At 45.0% G+C, this 14,037-nt stretch overlaps 8 protein-coding genes across 8 annotated transcripts; 4 read left to right on the top strand and 4 right to left on the bottom strand. All coding sequences in view use genetic code 12, as the record gives it.

Annotated features, from left to right (window-relative positions):
• Positions 1 to 13: 13 nt before the first annotated feature.
• Positions 14 to 1,468, bottom strand: CXQ87_005122 (uncharacterized protein; the record flags this gene model as incomplete). Its single annotated transcript, XM_025483551.1, has 1 exon — positions 14 to 1,468. One exon carries the CDS (start codon positions 1,466 to 1,468, stop codon positions 14 to 16), a length of 1,455 nt encoding a protein of 484 aa, XP_025335786.1.
• A 1,244-nt stretch (positions 1,469 to 2,712) lies between these two features.
• Positions 2,713 to 3,102, bottom strand: CXQ87_005121 (YqaE/Pmp3 family membrane protein; the record flags this gene model as incomplete). Its single annotated transcript, XM_025483550.1, has 1 exon — positions 2,713 to 3,102. One exon carries the CDS (start codon positions 3,100 to 3,102, stop codon positions 2,713 to 2,715), a length of 390 nt encoding a protein of 129 aa, XP_025335785.1.
• Positions 3,103 to 4,151: 1,049 nt separating this feature from the next.
• CXQ87_005120 (uncharacterized protein) lies at positions 4,152 to 4,667 on the top strand (the record flags this gene model as incomplete). The annotated part of the gene is made up of 1 exon (XM_025483549.1): positions 4,152 to 4,667. The coding sequence occupies one exon, from the start codon at positions 4,152 to 4,154 to the stop codon at positions 4,665 to 4,667; it is 516 nt and encodes a 171-aa protein (XP_025335784.1).
• Positions 4,668 to 5,182: 515 nt separating this feature from the next.
• On the top strand, positions 5,183 to 5,590 carry CXQ87_005119 (uncharacterized protein; the record flags this gene model as incomplete). Its single annotated transcript, XM_025483548.1, has 1 exon — positions 5,183 to 5,590. The coding sequence occupies one exon, from the start codon at positions 5,183 to 5,185 to the stop codon at positions 5,588 to 5,590; it is 408 nt and encodes a 135-aa protein (XP_025335783.1).
• A 510-nt stretch (positions 5,591 to 6,100) lies between these two features.
• CXQ87_005118 (uncharacterized protein) lies at positions 6,101 to 7,630 on the top strand (the record flags this gene model as incomplete). The annotated part of the gene is made up of 1 exon (XM_025483547.1): positions 6,101 to 7,630. The coding sequence occupies one exon, from the start codon at positions 6,101 to 6,103 to the stop codon at positions 7,628 to 7,630; it is 1,530 nt and encodes a 509-aa protein (XP_025335782.1).
• Positions 7,631 to 8,813: 1,183 nt separating this feature from the next.
• Positions 8,814 to 9,619, top strand: GCN4 (amino acid starvation-responsive transcription factor; the record flags this gene model as incomplete). The annotated part of the gene is made up of 2 exons (XM_025483546.1): positions 8,814 to 8,831; positions 8,897 to 9,619. The coding sequence occupies 2 exons, from the start codon at positions 8,814 to 8,816 to the stop codon at positions 9,617 to 9,619; spliced, it is 741 nt and encodes a 246-aa protein (XP_025335781.1).
• A 327-nt stretch (positions 9,620 to 9,946) lies between these two features.
• CXQ87_005116 (uncharacterized protein) lies at positions 9,947 to 10,561 on the bottom strand (the record flags this gene model as incomplete). The annotated part of the gene is made up of 1 exon (XM_025483545.1): positions 9,947 to 10,561. One exon carries the CDS (start codon positions 10,559 to 10,561, stop codon positions 9,947 to 9,949), a length of 615 nt encoding a protein of 204 aa, XP_025335780.1.
• Positions 10,562 to 12,180: 1,619 nt separating this feature from the next.
• Positions 12,181 to 13,821, bottom strand: CXQ87_005115 (sugar porter family MFS transporter; the record flags this gene model as incomplete). Its single annotated transcript, XM_025483544.1, has 1 exon — positions 12,181 to 13,821. The coding sequence occupies one exon, from the start codon at positions 13,819 to 13,821 to the stop codon at positions 12,181 to 12,183; it is 1,641 nt and encodes a 546-aa protein (XP_025335779.1).
• Positions 13,822 to 14,037: the final 216 nt, after the last annotated feature.

Raw genomic sequence — 14,037 nt, 5'->3', positions numbered from 1 at the left:
AGCTTTGCAGAACCTAGTGCATCTGCTTTAATTCAGTCTTTTCACCGAGACCCAAGAAGGCCAAGACGACCTTGTTAAACTCCTCGGGATTGTCTAGATAAATATGATGGCCAGCATCTTTCACGACTGTCAAAGTCGCCTTTTCGTCTCCCAAAGCCTTGAGCTTTTCCACGCAGTAGTTCCCGCCTTGCATGTTCATCCAGTCCTTGTCGCCGTAGAGCCATAATGTATCAAGACCAGTGCTTTGGATAAGTTCCATGAATCCACGGTCACAAAGCGGAAGACGAGCAAGAATGTTGTGGTTGATGAGTTTTGTGATTGCAAGTTCGCCAGAGCCCTGGTACTGGTTGAAGACCGAATAGGAGTACTCGTGAAGCTTGTTGATCAAGTCGATGTTGACGGGAGCATCAGCATTCTCCGAATTCGACTTGAGGTTCTTGAAACGCTGAAACGACCAGTACGACAAGACTTTCAGGTAAACGGGGCCGAAGATCTGGAGCACTTGGAAAGGCGAGACACTCCACTCCCACATTGTCTGTAGAAGCTTATTTTTAGGAAACTTGGGCTCACCCAATTTCTCCCACAAGCGCTGTAGCTCGGGGTTTGTCTCGTTTTCAGGGTCCTGGGTAGCGAAGATCTCCTCGAGAGGGTCTCCACCGTCGTGGAAGTTGCGCTGGTGGTTCTTTTCGTTAATGAGACTCACCGAGCTGGATTCCGTGCCCATTGGGCTGACCACCGCAAATTTCGAGATGATTTTCTGATGGTTATACTTCATAATGTAGCAGCTGCTGAGGTAAGCGCCCATAGAGTGGCCCACCAAGTCGAATTTAGTGAGACCCTTCTGTTTTCTCCACTCCTCGAACTTATCAATAAACCAGTCCTCCACTGCAAGCACCTGCTGGACCTGCTGAGCCTTGGACGCGTCTTTCGGCGTTCTGAGCAATTCAGGCGGAAACTTGGGCCGGGCCAGATTGCCGAATCCAGGCATATCGATAACGTGCACGGTCAAGTTGCCATACGACTTGGCAAAGGCTTCAAAGTTCTTCACAAAGTAGCCCAGCGCCGCCATGTAGCCGTGGATCACGACAATGTCTTTTTTCGGAAGCGAGAGGTCGGAACGGTTGGAGATCTCGAACTCGTGGATGTACACCTGAGAGTCAAGCAGCACATCAAGAAACCGACCCACAATGGTCGTTCCGGGTATATCCGGGTCCGTCTCGCCCGGAGGAACCATGGCCATGTCGTTCGACAAGATCGCCCGGTACAAGGCGTATTCCAAGCGGATCAAGCGGTTTCGAGCAGCAACAAACTTATCGTTTGTGAGTCCGCGGGTTGGTTTTCTCAAATTCAGCGAGCAGTTCCACCAGTCCTTAAGCGACTGGGCCAAGTCGATCGACGACGGAATATTGGGCGTTTCCCGGGCGTTTGGGTCGCCCATAGTGGCCACCGATTGGGACACCAAGTTCATGATAAGATAAGCGCGGAAGGAAAACGGTTGGTATTTATGGATGCGGAAGGACAAAAAAGGAAGACAAAAAAATAAAGAAAGAAAACAGGTTGAGCTATTTAAAGGGAGGCGGGTTTCCGTTTATTTATGGATTTTTTTATTTCGGGCGGTCGATGGGTGGTTTTGTGGGTGGATGGTGGGTTGTTTGGTGGGTCGTTTGGGGTGATTATGTAGGGTAACCGCGGCTGATAGTGATAGTGATATGGGATGGATGCTATGAGCTGCGATTTGAAGATTTGCTTCTTTTTCATAAAAATGGCTTTCGAATGGTTTTTTGTTATTACTTCAAGAATGCTTTTAATTTCCGAACCCAAGCAGGAGATTCGGGAAGGGGCTGAGATGTGGTGTCTCTTTTCGCAGCCAAACAGGTGTCTTACGACGTTGACCTTCCCGATTCGGTAATCAGCAAATAGGCCTGGTTTGGTTATGTGGATCAGGGGTGGGCGAATTTTTGAGGTGGTGACGTTTTTGAATATTCTGGAGAGTTTGGAGAATCGTGGTATTGTGGGATTGCCTCTGACATGTGAAGTGTGGGGTGGACTAAGCAGAACAGGTAAGAGTCCTCTAAGGTCACTTGAAACATCGAAGCCCTTCATTTAATTTTGATTCATTCAAGATGTGCCTCGATACATCTGCAGAAGAATAAATATGTAAATCACTATGGCTTTTGCTGTAGCTGAAGGGTCTGAGCAGGGACCAAATGCTGATAATAAGTATAGAACACATCGCTGAAGTCCTCGAGCTTGAATATGATACAATTCAAAAGTCGTTAGTTTTCAAAGACTCTGAAGTAGCAAGTTTTTGAATTACCTGATTTCTGGTAATTCTTACTCCATCTTTCGCAGACAACATAAACCAAAGCATGAGATGCATCCTCCTGATGAGTAGACCACGCAAACTCTTGAAAGCCGTCTTCTAATGAAGAAAGCCGAACTTTGAACTTCAACATCCTACTCCTGGCTCCAATCTTCTTCCACACAATCTGGCTTATCGCCGTCACTCCACCACTCCACCACTCCACCACTCCTACATTCCATCTTCATTCAATTTATTACAGGCACTGCCCAAACCAATCATAATCGTGTCTCAGGCGCTTCGCCCTCGCCGAAGCAACCTCTTATCTATACCCGCTAATCACTAGCCGAGTCCCGCTCGCCTCGCAAGCTTAACTCACCGAGCTCACCTCACCACATCTCTAAACCAGCTTACTTGGGGATCTCGGTGTACGCTGGAGGAGATCCTGTATTGATCCCGGGCTGATGTGGGGTCGTGGAAGTGGCTCCATAGTTAGGACCAGTCACTGGACCAGGCTGCTGGCTATGAGTGTGGTGATGATCGTGTCTGTGATTTCCACCCTGTCTCTCCAAGTCATTCTCGTAAACATAGTAGATTCTCTGGTCGTTGTAGGCACCAGGAGGGTACTTGGCGATGATGTACCACGAGTGGATCAAGCCAGGGAGGTATCCGAGAATACAAAGAAGGATGTTGATGAGCGAATCGGAAGAACAGACACCACGGCGGATCCATACAGGAAGCGGAGGAAAAAGCACGGAGATCACGACAAGGAGAATGTCAGAAAAACATTCACAGCACATTTTGGTAGAAAGATTGTGTAGTAGATAGGAGGAGGCGAAATGGGTCCCATGTGCGCGCATGCAGGTAGGTCACACCCACGCCACCTAAAGGGCACCAATTGTGGTTGAACTAGGGTATATTGGGGTTTAGATGGATTTAGGAGGGTTATGGGATGATAAGGGTTGATATGTGGTCAAATTGGGGCAAAACGGAGTGGTTGAAATTTGACCATCACGTGATCAGTCACGTGCAGCTCCCATTTTCACTACTCTGGTCATCTTATGGAAATGACGGCTTCAATTCTTCGTCAGGATATAAATATTTTCATCAGATAATTGTAGCTGGTATCCGGAAACCTTCTGGTGTCTCCATCAGTGGTGAATCTAGATTACAGCCAGAAGGAGCTTGACATTAATAGTAGTGAAAGTAGAGCCCAGCTAATTAAATAAATTTGCAATGGATTCAATTAAACCGGGAAGAAAACGATGACACAGAGATATGATTAACGTGGACTTACCGAAATCTCACTATTTTCAGAGGCTTGCCGAGAAATACAGACAAGCACTTTTGCACCCCATTGTCGCCAAAACGAGACATGGGCTGCAGGGCAGGAAACCGATATGGTAATGACAAAGATCATGTAAGATTATGTGTTGCTCAGAGGGCATACAGTGTTGTATTGTTCAAGAAGGTGATGTTCAAGCGAAGCATTGTATTGGGGAAATTTCGGTCACATATATATGGAGATCGCCATACCAAGAAGAGATGAATTTGCCACCAGGTTTGGTGAATTGGGGCTTTTTTGATTCAATTCGATGTTCTATGAGGCTTCAATTAATGACGCTATGTCTCCAACTAAAGCCCAACTAAAGCAGTGCTACAGTATTCCATAACTACCAATAAGTCGCTGGTATCCGATAATCTCCATGGATCGCCATCCATTCTTTGCTTTTCCTATTCGTGACGTAGTTCTGATATACAAACCATCTTCTTCGCCACTTGCTACTTTTTGTATTGTTCAATCCAGTTGTGACTCAAACCCTGAGAAGACAAACTACTTGCGAAGACCATGAATAGTCTCGTTTTCCACAAGAAATCTCCTCTCCAAAAGAATCCTTATTCAAAGAGAATAAAATGCACTGGTTGTTCTTCTTCTACATTTCGCTCGTTGCCTCAGCATGAGCCGTTTCGGCACAAGTCTGGAGGATATGAAAATTTTGTCAAAGGATTGGAGGAAAGATCTTCCAAATTGAACGATCTGGTAGCTGTGTGTGCTGAATATTACGATGTCACCGCCTCCAAGAAGTTCTCTCTGGAAGGCCACATTGTATATATTCAATCTGTTAAAGGCGAGAGCGCCCATATTGAGAACCCTCATGAGAATGTGTCGGTTTGGGCTAAATACCGCAAAGTGAGATTATTCAAGAATTGCATCGAAGTCGCTGCTCGTGTTGAGTTCGTGGATTCGGAGGCACAGTTGGAAAATATCAGGGTGTTGAGTGATGACAGTGAAAACTGGGTTAAGGCTGCTGAGCGTAAGATGAAACAAGGCTACTATCCCCCAGATATGTACTACTATGATTAATGGTATTACAGATTTGTGGTCCAAGTCTTGTCTTTTTTGCTTTTATAGTTTTGTTTGCTTCATTTAGTCGAATGTAATTACTGGAGTAGGGAGTCGCTTCATGTGACAAAAGACTTTCCATTTAAAATGAAAGAAGCTAGGTCTCTTATTTTTCATTCTTCCTCGTTGTTAACCACAAAACAAATTTACCATATTTAGAGAAAAGTGCAAAGGAGATGCACCTTGGGTGAGGTTACTTGAAAGATAGTCCGGATATAATCATGGAGATTGCTTCGACCAAGCCTCGGCCACAATAACTAAATCCATAACCTACTAGAGTAAAAAAACACGTTCAGCACTCGGCCTCCGGTAACAACGTCGGGTCCGACACGGAACCTAATTATCATAATGATGATTTTTCTTCCCCTCCATTGTAGAAGACATACTACTCTGCCAAGTCTCATGGGCGAAACAAAAATAAGCAAAGCTCTCGCTCTATAAAAGCCTGGTAGCTCGCCTCTCCTGCTCGCCTCAGTATGCTTTGGTTTACGACTCTTTTTGCTACCTTGGTAGCTTTAACCTCAGCGAACTCTGAGTCTGAAATGATTGAAAAGTTGAGAGGTGAATTCGAGAACTCCTCCAATGAATTGACCAAGTTGATTCCCAAGTGCGAGGAGAAGTTTAATGTCACCTCTACTTACCACTTTTCTCCTCTTGGCTTCGTTGGAAAGGTCAATGAAGTCGATGGAGAAGATCCAGAGGAATCTAGCAAGTTGGACCGGTTGAGAGACTTCAAGGACTGTGTGAAGGAGTACGCTGCTGTGAAGTTTTACGACTCCAAGGAAAAGTTCGAAAGAGTCCCAACTATGGAGGATATCCGTGAGAGCTGGGATCTTACTGCTGGATTCGTGGTGAGACAACATCTCAATCTTGAAAAGATGTGAGATAGCAGGATGAGTTCAGTTTTCTGGATGGAGTGACCCAAGACCACTCCTTTCATATGAACAGCTAATCCAAGACAAAAAGTACAGGTGTATGGTATTTTAGTATGATTAATGATTTATAATTTGTTGTTGTAGGATGGAGCTTCTTCCACGGATTTCGAGATTTGTTCATATGAACCGATACTGAATGAGTTTGAAAACGTGGAATCTCTGTATTTGAAAAAAAAAAAAAAAAGAAATCGAAGAAAACCTTCATTTCTTTATAATTGTTCTTGCTTCGCTCACGGCCCTCAACTTCTCAACCATCATCCTTCGTCCTTCCTCTCGCAAACACTTCCTAAAATGAAAAACCCAACAATTAAAAAATTTTAACACTATGCCTGAGAAAAACTAACGAAAAAGCCATTTATTATAGCACTGGGTGGATAAACTAGGTGCTGAATCGGAGAGACCTGCATACACCCCACATCAACTACGTCTTAGTAAGTATACTCTAAGATCTATCCTTCAATGTCTCTTACTTTTTCCATTGCACACAATCAGATCACAAAAAAGGTATCATGTCCGAGGTCAAATACTGTGAACCAGCTAGCCTCGCTTGCAATTGCTAAATTCGGCCTTCCGCTGTCAGCTAACGGGACCCTTCTTCACAGTGGCAAAAAGCTAGACGGTCTTTTACCGCTCAGATTGACAAATTTGGTCAACAACGCCAAGCTAGTGCTTGAGTTGTCTTCAGCGCTGCGTCCTGTTACTGTAAAGGTTGTTGCTTCGGTATTGGGAGAGCTGAAACAGAAGATCATCAAGACTCAGACTGACAGTACAGTTCAGCAGCTACTAGATACATTTGCAGCCGAATCGGGAGCGCAGATTGGTGACCACAGAGTACAATTGAGTGTTTTAGATGCTCGTATTGAGAATGGATCGGCAGATTTTGCATCTACGCTGTTGGGTTCGATTCTAGGTTCAGCTACTAATGCTGTAATAAGACTCACTGTGGAAAGCAAGGACGCTCATAGCAAGAGAGAGAAGCTACAGGCTGAGCAGAGGGAGTTGAGGCAGCAGCTAGAAGAGCACAAACGCCAGGCGAGGTTGCTAGAAAAGAGGCTAAAGGAGGAAGCACAAGAAACCAAGAAACAAGAGGAGCTCAAGGCAGAAGAGGAGGTCGAAAAGGAGCCTGAATTGGAGGATGAGGGGGTTGAAAAGGCCGAAGCTATTGAGGAGCCTGCCGGTCAAGATGCTATTGCCACCGAGGATTCAGGGAAGGATGTGGACATGGATGTCGATGAGGCTCAAGAGCCACTGAGCAAACCCGAGGAGGTCAATGCGTTGGATACAAAGCAGGAAGCTTCTGCGCTGCTGAATGACTCATTTCCCCAAACTCCGAGTGATGAGTCTTTCAAGGTTCAACACTATAAGGAGGACACCGTCTACATTCCCCTGAATCGCTCACAGCACTATGAAAATCCTGACAACGACTACAATTTGACCGTGGCACAGGCAGAAAAGTATTACGGCATCATCAAGTCCATGCAACAGAACAAAAAGCAGCAGCCCAAGGATGTTACTCCACCCAAAGCATATATTATCAGGGTCCGTTTCCCTGATAGAGCACTTCTTGACCTCCAGATTGAGGATTCCTCAATGAAGCTTGGACAGCTTTTAAAGAAGCTAGACTCTTTTGTCCACGAGAAGCACATCAACACTTACAGGCTCAAGAACGGTGTGCCACCCTTTGAAGAGATTGCCATGGGGTTTGATGCCAACAACAAAGAGCTTAAGCACCACAAAAGCTTCCAGGACGAACGTATCATGTTGATCTGGGAGTCTAGCGATAAAAGTTTAAAAGGACCCTACTTGAAGCTGGACGTGAACACGAGAAACATTGATGAATTGCCAACGCTTCAATTGGAGTCCCACAGAGGTCAATTGGGCGACGAAGAGGAGAAGAGAAGGAAAAGCATTCTGGAGCTGAATCAGAGCAGACAGCCCGAAAAGAAAAAGAAAAATGGCTTACCCAAATGGTTCAAGCCTGGGAAGTAACTCGGCCAGGGAGGCAACTCGGACCCCCTGATCCAAGCCCAAAGAAGCCGCACAATAATTAATTAAGCCATTGTTGCCACCTTCCAAGAGCTATATGAAGCCTTCTAAGAAAATGTCAGCACGCCTAAGCCCGAAGGAGAGTATTTGACGATGTACAGCAGGATGGCTAAAATTGGAATCTCAACCCGATCAGAGTCTAAAAGGCGCTAATACCTGCAATAAATTGGTCTGATGGCGAGAGGACATGTGATGCTGGGCCGCCGCATTGCACCAAGAATTCCTTCAAATTCTCGCCTTATCATAAGGCTGCTTCACTATTACTGGTGCATTTGGACTCGTGGTACTGCACAGGCGGCTCTGAAAATTAAACCTGGTATTCGCCAAAACCGTACTGCAGGAAAGTAGCACCAAGGTCAATTCTAATTTCCTGGCAGCAGTCACAAAAGTCAGGCATCGGAATTCTGGGCCCGTGGTATTTACGAGATCAATGGGACATGTCTAAATTGTCGATATGTCACAATCAGACCAGAACATCGCCCTTTGTAGGTTCGCAACCATGAGGGGATCCTCTGACTCATCGCTCAATTAGGCAACTCAGACTCTCTTTTACGCGGTACAAATCAATATCAACCATTGAAAGCGGCTCCTTGCGGCGTCTGTGTGCAGTACTCCCGTTTACGGCCCGCGGCAGACAAAAAAATTTTTTCTACTCTCAATTTACGAAGCAACATATAAGGAAACGATCTCGCGCAAAAGAAAAATCTTTTTCTTTTTCTCTTCTTCACAAACTTACAAACAAACATCACACAACTTATCAATTTATTATTTTACCCTTTTGTTCCCCAGTTTAGTTGATTAAAAGTTACAATGTGTGCTTAAATTATTTTAAGATTTAAAGAAAATTATTTTTTTGTTCTCCCCGAAGAAATCAAAAAAGTCAAGTTATAAGAAGATCTATAACTTCCAATTAAGTTTGTTTGTTTAAAACCCCCCTGCCAATATGCTACTGTGATGATATAAGTTTGAATATGGTGTTCCACCTACCTTTACCCCTACCAGATATTACTATACTACCTTAAGTTAAGTTATCAACATACCACAAGTTAACACACAAAAAGTTAGATTTATTACATTGAAAACCCTTCCCCAGATTACACATACAGATTACAAATTGAATATCGAAATGTCAGCTCAGAACCCAGTGATTTACAACGACTCCATGTCAGAGTCTGAATTCCACCAGCCCCCTCGTCCGTTCCAGTTAAGTTGGAATCGATCGACGAGTTGTCGTGCCACTTGCCCACCAATTGTGACGTCGCCGATGTCCCCGTTGGTATGGCCGATGGCGCTGTTGATGAGTCGCCTATTTTGGTCCATACTGATGTCTTGGATAGCGTGTTCAGCACCACCCTTGACCAGAATGACCAGTTGATTAGCCACACTCCCATGTTTGACGAGTTGGACTTTATAATGGACGGCAACAAGGTGAACCTGAAGGACGATTGGGTTTCTCTCTTCAAGGATGAACCTGTAGCTGAGCCAGCTGTTCCTGCTAAGGAGGAGGACTTGGGCGATTTATTCGCTGACGAGGAACCAGAGCCCGTCTTTGCCGTTCCCGAAGCGCCTAAGCAGCTTGAGACTCCGATGACCCCAGCCTTGGCCACACCTGTGTTGGACAGAAAGAGAACCTCATCGGTTTCTTCTGCCAGCAAGGTGTCCAAGAGAAGGGTCGACCACTTGGGTGTTACGTCGTACTCCAAGAAGCAGAGAAGCCAGCCATTGAAGCCAATCGACATGGAATCCCAGGACCCCGCTGCGTTGAAGCGTGCCAAGAACACCGAGGCTGCCAGGAGACTGAGAGCCCGGAAGATGGAGCGCATGTCGCAGTTGGAGGAGAAGGTTGAGGTGTTGATGCGTGAGAAGCAAGACCTTGCTAGCGAAGTAATTCGCTTGCGGGAGTTGTTGATCGAGCACAACATCGAGTGTTGATGGTGTAGACACCACAGTTTATTATATTATTATTATCGTATCGTTATAATTGATTTAGTTCTTGCGAATACAGGCCGCTTATCAAAGACTTGTAGATTTTGCTAAATTGTTGGTAACAAGTAGGAGGACTGCGATTTCGTGATGCACGCATTCATTAGGTTATAGAATCACCGATGTGTTGTCGGCTAGCAAATTTTCACTTGCTGAGCGATTATTCTTTTCTTCTCTTGAACTAGTTCGATTCGGCCTCAAGAAAATAAATGACCAAATGCTCGAAGATTCTATTAGTATGAGCATTTGGTCAACCATGATATACTCTCAGTGTGCTCACTTTTTAGCATATGTTAGGAGCACATCGGTGCCCAAGCTGGAGGTTTCAAGCGACGATATACAAGCTGTTGCTGCCTCTTCACTTTCAAAATCGATAAATGCAAGGTTTCTGGAGGGAATTGCACGGACATTCTCATACCCTGAGAAGCCAGAGAACTTCGACTCCAAATCGTCGAAAAGCTCCTTGTCGATATTTTGCAATAGAAGCACCCGGTGCGCTGGCAAAGACCGCCAGTATTTGATTTGTGATTTTGTGAGTTTTGAAGTGGACGATTTTTTCTCCACTGTTTCTTTCTTCTCGGCCTTTTTCTTCTTTCTCTCCTCGACAACGTCCTCTTTGCCCTGCTTTAACAAAATGCCATCCAGCTCTGTCTTAGCCCATACTATGCTTATAGGTTTACGGAAAAGTGGGTAATTTTGGAGCTTTGTCATGGCTTTTTCGGAGCTCTTTGCATCTTCAAATGTGACAAACGCCTGGCCCTTCATTTTGAGGTTTCGATGCACAGTGACCAGCACAATGTTGCCGTAGCGGCCAAAGAGACGTCGAAGGACGCGTTCGAGCTTGTTTTTAGCGATCTTTTCGTTTATATGGTTCACGTAGATCGTGTTCATGGAAGAAGGTGTAGTTGATGTTGTGTCCCATGCAGGTATCAACAGGTGGGTTTGGAGAGTGAAGATTTATTTCGTTTCCGTTGTCAAGATTTCTATGTCGATGTAAGGGTTTGAAATGCAACGTCTTAATTGTCACATGGTAGTTTTTGAAATGGAGGTTCTTGTTGTGTGAACGTAGTTGAGAGGGTTTTGAGACTCTGGTTGGTGGATAGGTCACTAAATAAAATCTTTCGTTTTTCTCCCCAATTTCAATTCTGAACTTAGAGTATGAAAGTGATGGAATTTTTGAAATGTAAGAAAACTTATGTTGATTTGTTTCTATTGATGGCCGTGACTTCAACACCGATTTGAATACTCAGTGCGATAATGCAAAACAGTACCATAAATGCAATTGAGAAAAGTTAGATCTGAATAGTGACTTGGAAATTATACAATTATACTTCTAACAAGACTTCCTTGAAAAACAGTAACAACACATTAGGAAGGCCCGTCTCAATAGCATTAAGAAGTATGCAACATAAAAGTTTGCAGACGAAACCACTTGTTATCGAACATTTCAAACTTAAAGAAGGAGAGATCACGAACAATCTCACCGCATCAATAATACAGTGACCAGATACCGCTGGTTCCGAAGATTCTCTGGCATAGACAATTATCTCCAATGCATTAGGCGAATGGGTCGAGAAAAAAAGAAATGGCTTTATGGCGTCAAAAATAGCCTAATTTTGAATCACACATGGCCTATCCTGAAAAATGACGCTGCGCCTTGAAGCAAGCATTCGGAAAAACTTAAGCAATCCGGTTAGGCTTTCAACCAGGAGCCGTTTCACCTGATGTGAAACCGAATAACCGCCGTACATAAGCAATGTTCGCAAGTCTAGTCTAGCCTTATCGCTTACGAAGATTTTCAGCTTGTGTGATTTTGATTGTGATCATTTGGTTGCGTTTGCATGAACAGGGGAAGGAAGGGGTGGATGTGATATGGTGAAAGATGGCTGCAAACCAAACATACTGATCAAGCTGGGGTCATATGAATGTAGAACGAGGGAAAGGAGGCGATGCTGCTACAGTAAACGAACCATTATCTGTTGCGAGGCTGGCTCAGTAAACTACTGGTATCTGTATGGATCAGATTATGATGTAGACTTCATGTGTCACATAGCCTCTGAGTACTATGTTAGCCAGGTCATATCAGTACATTGACCACTGCTGAAAAGTATTGAGCATTGACAGTTCCAAAATGCCTTGTTCCTAGTGGCTAATCTCTGTATCATTCCACCTCAATTCCATACTTCTCTTTCATCTCTGGACCCACTACCACTGGTTGGGTGCAAAAAATGGTGATAATGGCAGAGCAGGTGAAAATTTTTCATGTGGATTTTCTACTTAGAGCGCTATCTTATCGGACAAAGTTAACTAAGTAGCTGTCTTAACAGTAACAAAGTTAATCAAATAGCTGTCATGTTTCCAAAGGACCAAGAATGTTGTCTTGTAGTGTCCAAGTTGAAGTTCACCGAAATATTCAATTGAATTAAGGAAGCACTCATCTACACCAAAAAGTCTATATCTCTATCGTTTATTGTACCATTATGCCAATGCGGAAATGTTTCGTAAATGCATTAGACCTGCTCATCAACAGGCTTGGACTCAGCAGCGAATCCGGTGGTGGTGGCCTGGCTCTCGACCGAAGGAGGCACCCACGTGGAAGTCTTCCATGGAACCACACCGGAGGCGTACAACTCGTCCACCTCCTCCAAAGAAAGACCCTTGGTCTCTGGCACACAGAAGTACACAAAGAAGAAGGAAAACACCAAACAGCCCGTGAACACAAAACCGTAGTAGAAGTGGATGGCGGAGGTGATGAACGGGGTGAAGAAGGAGATCAAGAAACCCCACAACCAGTTGGCAGCGGTGGCCACAGACATGGCCTTGGATCTGATTCTCAATGGGTAGGTCTCCGACACAATACAGTAGACACCACCGGCCCAGGTCGAGGCAAAGAAGAAAATGAACAAACAGGAGATGAAAATCAAGGCGTTACCTGTTGGTCTTCTGGTGTTGCTGGCGGTGTTTTCGTAGCCGTCGATGTAAAGGTTGACGGAACCGAGAACGGAGTAGATGATGAAACACACACTCATGGTGGCAGAACCCACCAAAAGACAGAGTCTTCTGCCCATCTTCTCAATGGCGTAGATACCGACGAAAGTGGAGGCAAAGTTGACAACACCCAACACAATGGAGGTCTGGAAAGAGTCGTCCATACCGACAGCCTTGAAAATGGTGGTACCGTAGTAGAAGAAGTAGTTGTTACCGGTCAACTGCTGGACCGACTGGAGAATAATACCGATGAACACTCTGTACAAGATCTTGGGCTTACCGGTGATCAACTCAGTCCAGCCAGCGGTACCAGCAAGCTTCTCACGGTCGATACCAGCCTGGATAAGCTGGACCTCGGTGTACACACCTGGGTCCTCCACAGAGACCTTGTTGGATCTGGCGATGGAGTTTCTGGCGTCATCGATTCTGTTCTTCTCCACCAAGTATCTAGGAGACTCAGGCATGAAGGACATACCAGCAACCAACATGATGGCCCAGGCGAAACAGAGACCCAATGGGATTCTCCAGGTTCTGGAGTCAGTGTAGGCCTCCTTGGTACCGTAGTTGGTACAGTAACCGAGGAAAATACCCAAGGTGATACACAACTGGAAACAGCAAACAAGAGTACCTCTGAGGTGCTTTGGCGCAGACTCACCAATGAAAAGAGGGCACACAACAGACACGATACCGACGGCAAGACCGGTAATCAAACGGCCAATGAAGTACTGGTACCAGGCGTACTGGGAAGCAATCTGGATGATGATACCGACAACGTAGATAAGCATGGCACTCATGATACCGATTCTTCTACCACGGACGTCTGCGATCTTGGACAAAAGAATACCACCGATGGCACAGCCGATGTTGAAAATGGAAACCATCAAACCGGTTCTGACATCGGAAAGGTAGTATTCACCCAGGTCATTACGCTGACCGAATCTTCTGAGGAAATCGTCCATGTTGACGAAACCGGAAATGGTACCGGTGTCGAAACCAAAGACGAAACCACCGAAAGCAACAAGGAAACAACAGATGGAAATGAAGATGTAGTCCTTGGCTGCCTTCTTAGGCAAGGTGGGAAGCTGACCCTTCTCTTCCTTTTCGAGGATAGAGTCGTTGATTGGCGTCTGGGCGCCTGTGGGGGTATTTTCGGAGTCAGACATTTTGGTTGTGAAAAAATTGAACATGGGAGGATCGGCAGCCTTATATAGTTTTTGCAGAGGCGGTTGGCCTTTTTTCTTTTTGGGCTGCAGCAGTGATGCAGGTGCCCAGGTTTTTCCGACATGACGTATGCACCGGAAGAAATGCGAAAAAAAAAGAAAAGAAGAAAAAAAAAAAAAAAACTCACCTCTTACGCAATTGCCAGCAATAGGGGCAGT

This window comes from Candidozyma duobushaemuli (assembly GCF_002926085.2).
Source record: "Candidozyma duobushaemuli strain B09383 chromosome Unknown G_B09383, whole genome shotgun sequence".
NCBI lineage: Eukaryota > Fungi > Ascomycota > Pichiomycetes > Serinales > Metschnikowiaceae > Candidozyma > Candidozyma duobushaemuli.
This window is presented reverse-complemented; position numbering and strand designations above follow the sequence as displayed.